The following is a 7,049-nucleotide window of genomic DNA, read 5'->3' as shown; positions in this document are numbered from 1 at the left end:
AAATCGCTTAAAATGTGTTATGTAAATCTGGGTCTCAAAATAGCAGGGAACCTCAAATGGCACCCACTACTGAGACTTGGTAAATAATCCTTTATTATGTTATGGTGATATTAATTCTCGATTCAGGGCAACTTCTGAAACTATGTTGGTGAGACCCTGATATATAAAATCTCGACATTTTCGCCAAAAACGTCATTTCATAATTTCATAAATTGCTCAACAAGTTCAATCAAAGTATCTATTATACCCAACACAGTTGGATGCGCATTGAAAAGTTCTTCTAGATATCTTAAGGCTGTAAAGGATGATCACTACAACTTTCATAGTCGAATCTCGTAAAATAAGTTGATCGATTCGCAAAAGGATCAAAAATTAACGAATCGTGACAGAAAGTCGAGCGGGATTGTAATCCGTTTTGGCTGGCTAAAAGAAGGCTCTCCTTGATTGCTCAAAGCCCTATAATATAACGGCAATGATACCCACAGAAACGATTATAGAGAAAGCGAGACTCCTTCCCAAATAGATAGCATACGCAACGTGAGACCCAAAAAGGACAGGCTGGTGACATAGGAGGAGCGTAACATGATCCAAAGCAAGAGAATAGCACACAGACAAAAATGATATTGTAGGTGAAGTTTAATTCAGAAACCTCCTTCTTTTGGAAATCCCACGGCCTTGTTTGATGAATTTCGCAATGTGTACTTTACTTAGAACCCTGAAAATAGTACCATTGAATTTCTCAAGCAATTTGCTTTCTAATGATGTACATACCTTCTAATAAAATATCCTCTCTTTGACCACAAATTGGCCATTTACTTGCTTATCTCTCTTCAATTCATGTCCTTTTGTTTACTTTACATGTGATTTTTTTAAAGCTCAATTTTGCTTAGCAAATGAATTGTTTTGATCTTGCATGATCCGAATACCTTCTAAAAGAGGACGATCCCTAAAAAAAAAGATATGAAATGTGTTGACTCTTTATGAGATGCATGCTCTTGGCATAAGAACTAAAAACAGGTTGCAGGAATGATACACGAGAATGACCAACTCACTATGTAAATGTGGGCATATTGATGATATCTAGTAGCGCAAACACTTGATTGACATTATTGACAGCAACCATGATAGCTGGAAACAAGATGACTTGCACTGGTTCGAAAACAATCCATTATGTTCCATTCCATGGAGATAGCCGCAGTAATATTCATATGATACTCTTGCTTTCCGAGGTGTACACTTGTCTTTTGATCCAGAATCAATTGCACTGGCTCCAAGATGATGTAAGCAACAAGTAAGCCAACCTTATCATCCTGTATTGTCCAATTAGATGGAGAGTTTATGGCGAATACAAACAACAAGAGAGATGGATCGGGAACTGTGTGATTTTGGAGAGAGAAATTAAGGAAAGGTAGAGAAAGATTACTTAATCAAGCAACCAGCTGCATTTGTTTCAGTGTCAAATGACATTTTTTGTTTACTTTTTGATGAGGCTGAGCCCGTGGGAAGTTGTCTGGTAATTACATCTAGGAAGAGATGCGGGAACTCGTTTCATGTGAAGGTGGAAAAAGGACTTTTTGAAGTAGCAAAATGGACATAACTCGAGACAGAAAACAGTTGAAAGCCTCGGACAAAGCGGATCAAATAGAGCAAGTGTCAAGCGTCAAAATGGTACTATTTTCACGCGCTCAAAGTAGTATATCGTGGAGAAAAGTAAAAGGAAACGAATTTGAGTGTGGCAAGGATACTGGACTCACACAAAAGTCGATGAGAAGGATATAAATAGGGATTTGTTTCAACAGCTTTTCCCTCTTCTTCTTCATCTCATCTCTCTACAACAAGCAAAATACTCTATACAAGCAAACTCTCTACAAGACATTTGGGCTCTCCTCTCTCTCTACATATGGTCAAGTAAATCAAATACTCTACTGTCGATTGGCCTCTACTACTGCTACATACAATGCCTTACAAATCCATGGTCCTCTCTACGTCTCTTGGTCCATGCTAGAAAAAGGCCACACTATCTTTGATACATGCAGACCTTGGTGAACTGTGCGAGTAAGTTATTATCTTGTTGGACGTATGAGCCATGTTGACTAACCTATTGATTACATAGTGCCGAAAAACTACTTTGTAGGGACTGAGTAGGATCACCGCTTCATAATCATGGGTAGACTGCAGGACAAATCCATTGGTCATGCTACGGGATGATCACAAGCTTTATTGCCGACGAGAGTAGGGTTTAACCCTATGATCCGGAGATGGAGGCGGCTTGAGCGTGTCGATGATCTTGTGATGGATGAAGCAAGTTTACACCTTGGTACCTGTTTATATAGTGTTGGTTCCTTTTATTGATGGTCAATTTTCTTTGCCCAAATGGTTTGTTACGCACTCATGCCACAGTACTTGTGTACTCATCTCATCTTTATCTAGTTACCTCTGCCATCTCATGTTCTATCTCATCTAAAGCAAACTGTCCTCTCCAAATGCTATCAAGCCAAGTTCTCTGTGCCTCCTACAAGCTCCTAAAATGACAAGACTGTTCAAATATACCATCTCTACATCTATACAAGGTCAAGCCCTACTCTCATCTGTGCTTCCTCTTACTCAATCAATTATCAAGACAATTAATGCCTGACATCTATACAAGGCCAAGTCATTCTTATATCTCTGCTACCTCTATCTATACAAGTCAAAATAGCCTCAAAAATCTGAAATATTTTAATCCATCAAGTATGGTGATTTCATAAACTCAAATACACATTAATAAAAAACAACCACGTCTTGTCATTAGCTTCAATATTATGCTCTTTTATGATTGCATCTTGTTTCAAAGCTTGTACTGTCCAATGATTGCTATGACCAATGTATTTTAAAGCCTGTACATAATTTAATCATATACATATAATTTAACGTCAAGAGATTTTGCCTGTATGTAATATCATAACATGATAAATTTATGGTCCCTAAACACTTTCAAAGCCTCAAAAAGGAAAGAAATTGATCTAACAAGTATTTTGATAGACTGGCGTTATCAAATATAGATTCAAAAAGAACAGCATAGCTAACGATAATGCTATATGATTTGCCACCTACTTTCCATACGCTTCAAAAGTATCTATTATTGTATTGCCTTCATGATGGAAAGGGCATTGTGTCTGCCAGCCGGCCGCACCAGCCGCCAAAATTGATTCAAATCCAGAACATTTTTTCTGTTCAAGATTGGACAGAAAGTGTCTTTCTTCGACTTGATTCAATTATTTTGTAAGATTCGACTATATAAGTTGTGAAGATCATCCTTTGCTTCCTAATATAGCCCCTGGTGGTAGGGCGAAGTGGTAGAACTCCCGTATGCCAACGGGAGGATCCCCGGTTCAAATCCTGGTGAACGCAAGTTGTTTGATTTTTTGATGTAGTACTGATGTCCTCGTTCAGTGTTTTGTACTCTTATCCATTATCTATATTTTGACGATTTCCGCAAGACTGTATTGGCTCTAGGTGTCGCACCTTATTAGTAGTAGATTACTTTCACAACTTAGTTCAAAAATATCTTATTCCCCTTCATTGCAGACATCGGGTCCACCAACAGTCTTTTGTATCCCTCAGTATGACATTTAAAGGACTTTAAATAAAACCTGGAGCTCGTCTCCCCTGCAAAAAAAATTGCTTCCTAATACAATCTCAAAGTACTTTTCAAGACGCACCCAATGGTACCAAGTAAGGTAAATGTTTTGAATAGATTTATTGAGCAAATTATGAAAATATGAAATGAGGCTTCTGGCCAAAAAGTCGAGATTTTCCGTATAAAGGTCCCACAAAAATAGCTTCAGGGGTTGCGTTGGATTGATAGCAACAATTTGATTTAATATATACCATAGTAAAAGTTTTTATTATCAAGGTCAAAAAATGCGATCGTTTGTTTTTGATGAAAAGCATGAGGTACCCCTCATGCTTTTTGGTCGAATTTTGTCTATTTTTTTTTGGTCCCCAAAAAGTTGAGCAACAGTGGCAATAAGTAACTGCCAGATGAGAGCAACTGTTTGGTAATATTCTGACAGTCTGAAACGGCTTCCAACGCGAGAAAACGCAGCTCAAATGCACTTGGTTTTTGCTATATTAGGGACACTAAGGACTATAAAGGAGAAATACCAGTATGCTGTTTGCCCGTATATGAAAAAGCTACGTGTATATGGATGTAGAGCATTACATAAGAATCAGATCCACAGATAGGATGAAGGATTTTCATGTGTAAGTGGAAGGTCAAAATGAAAATAGCAGTATTTTGATGAGACGAACAAGGACAGTTGGTAGCGCGAACTGCCGCTACGCAGGTTGGCTCTCACCCAAGCTAAGTAAAGGTAGAGAACCATCCGAAGCATAAACACTCGTATATATTAAAGACAATGCGTATTAGGGGTGTATCAGAAATTGAAAGTAATGTTCATCTCCTTGAAGGCAGCTAAAAGTGGAATAGACGCCATCAATGCGAACCAAAATCTTTCAATAGAGATCACCAAGTAATACTCTTCAGCATTTGTAGGGTTATTTTTCAAATTGAGCTACTTGAATAGTATCAGATTCTAAACGAATTCCAGGCTCCAGTAATTCTCTTTTCAAATGCAACCTTTCAAGCTTGCACTATCAGGTGGGAACTTCTCATAATTCTGTCCATCAGATTTGACGCTACTTGAAAGCATGGCATCAAGAAATTTTTCCTCTATTTACCACCGTATTAGCACATTTGGGAGCATCTTCTCTTTTGACAATCTCTTTAGTTTTCGTATGTGATGTGCGATAACTGAGGTATACCATGTGTATATTTTAAGCAATTTAAAGGATCACTGGGGTTATACATATAATGAATAAGCAGGTTAATGGATCAGAAGTTTCAGGAACTACAATAGTAAAAAGTTATTATGTGTAATGCCCACAAAATGCATTTAACTTGCCTAATAATGCTTGATCTAACCTGGCCATCGAATTGTTCGACAAGGTCTTTGTGGTAATGAACTAAACTAACACAGATGAATACTGTCGGAATCTTCTTTGGCAATTTTGGTTTCAACTCGTCTTTCGAATAAAGGGGTATCGTTGTTAGGGCATATCATTTCGCTGTCGGCCTTGTTGTCTCCGTTGCTACATTTGACTAAAGCTTCATTCATTGCGACTAGTTTTTTGATGCTGGGTAAAAGATCTTTGATTTCTGATTTGCATTGAGGCAAGATGAAATCGAATAAGAATAAAGTAACATAGAACTTCTGGGATATGAGCACAAGCGTATACACATTGACTTTCAATCCCACGACTTGTAGCATGATGGCCGCATTAATTTTGTGAGTATCTGTCGTTGACTTGCTGAATACACCAATCGGTACATACCCAGAATGAGAGCCCGAGTGCGATTTGTGTAGTAAGACGATTTCACCTAACCATAGGCGATATTTTCACGATACTGAGACTGAGGGATATTGGTTACGAGACAATATGTACGCAATACTTCCTTCTTTACGAGCTTCCTCTTGTTGGGATTCGACTCTGGGTAGCGAAGGCGGAATGTGTCATTGATGTCTTTGAGGAAGTATTTTAACCACTGGGTCCAGAAATCTAGCCTTTAGGTCACATTCGTTGAAAGCTTCAGCCTCTTTATATCGAGGTAAAAACTCCAAAAGTTCTCGGACGCATCGAATTATTCTCGTGCCATACATCTTTTATGCTTTGTGATAATTGTTCAAGATTTGCCTCTACTTCATGGTAATCAAAAAACGCCTTTTCAAATATATCATCGATGAGATTAAGCAGGTCTGTGTGTTTAGTTGTGTCAAAAGAGTAATGAGTTTTCAACAAATGTTTGTAGAGCTTGTTCAGGTTTGCTTCTCCAAAAAGGTGCAACATGTCAGTGGAGTAGGAGCCAGGCCTCAAGAACAGAATGTTTTCAAGAGCTCTACCAAAAGGAATAAGAGTACTTACACAAACAAAAACACTTACATAAGCTTGTGGAAATTTGGCTCGAGATAAATGGCGTCCAGTTGTGAAAGATCGTTGAGGCATTTCTTCTTATATTGCGCGAACAGACTTTGGTATTCAGTATCACCGACAGCATACTTGGCATTAGTTTGAAGCTTGCTGCGAACTGCTTGGTTCAACTTTGGATTCACCATCGTGGGTAAACTATCGAAATCAACGTTTGCCTCAGCACTAGAATCCTACATCAGCACCCTCATCCATGCTATTTTATCAGACTTACTCATTATTTGGATTAAATAACCTGTCACTGCACACATAATATGAGCACTTTACGAACACCTACATGGAGTCGTCGTCCTTGTTGTCTTGATCAGTAGCAGAAGGAAAGAGGTCATCAAGATCATCATCTTCGCAATCATTACTGGATATGGGTACATTTTGAAGCTCGCTGCGCAAACACTTTCTTGGATGAACTGAGTTTTCTGATACGTTTTGCTGAATGGTTTGGTGTGTAGCTTGATTTATAATCTGGGCTTTGTTCAAAATTGTATTCGCTAACTGGATAGATGATGTGATGCTTTCTTGATCTGATGGGGGTATCTTGAAATCTTCCAACAAACTCTGTGCGCGTTCTCGAAAAGACTGTTTTGGATGAGTTTTCAAGTTTTCTAGCTCTTTTTTCGTCGCAAGCCCGTGGTAGGATTGTTCTTTATCTGGATACTTTTTCTGAATAGCTTCAAAGATGTCCTTTATTCGCCAATCACCAGGTGATGTAGTTTCAAAGTAGTGTAATGGCATTTCATAAATTTGAGTGTTAAAGAAAATGCAAAATGTGAGTAGTTGAAAACTGTGATGTTGGTGGATTGTAAATGGGAATTCAGGAACGAAAGAATGGCCAACATTTATTACTACGTATATATTTTACATTCCTCTCTCTTGCTGAAGATCTCTTCATAAAAACATTAATACTGAAGAAAGCTTGGTGAGCCTACCAGTTGCGATATGACTATTTCTCCTCTTTTTCTCTATTGCATCATCTATTATGTATGGCCTGTTTGTACCTTGGTATTTGGTTCTAAATGGTTTAG

The 7,049-nt window shown here is 38.2% G+C and overlaps 1 protein-coding gene across 1 annotated transcript; it reads right to left on the bottom strand.

The window, feature by feature from the left end:
- Positions 1 to 5,978: 5,978 nt before the first annotated feature.
- Positions 5,979 to 6,759, bottom strand: ATC70_002990 (uncharacterized protein; the record flags this gene model as incomplete). Its single annotated transcript, XM_064822359.1, has 2 exons — positions 5,979 to 6,192; positions 6,305 to 6,759. 2 exons carry the CDS (start codon positions 6,757 to 6,759, stop codon positions 5,979 to 5,981), a joined length of 669 nt encoding a protein of 222 aa, XP_064678959.1.
- Positions 6,760 to 7,049: the final 290 nt, after the last annotated feature.

This window comes from Mucor velutinosus (assembly GCF_035048745.1).
Source record: "Mucor velutinosus strain NIH1002 chromosome Unknown tig00000165, whole genome shotgun sequence".
Taxonomy (NCBI): domain Eukaryota; kingdom Fungi; phylum Mucoromycota; class Mucoromycetes; order Mucorales; family Mucoraceae; genus Mucor; species Mucor velutinosus.
This window is presented reverse-complemented; position numbering and strand designations above follow the sequence as displayed.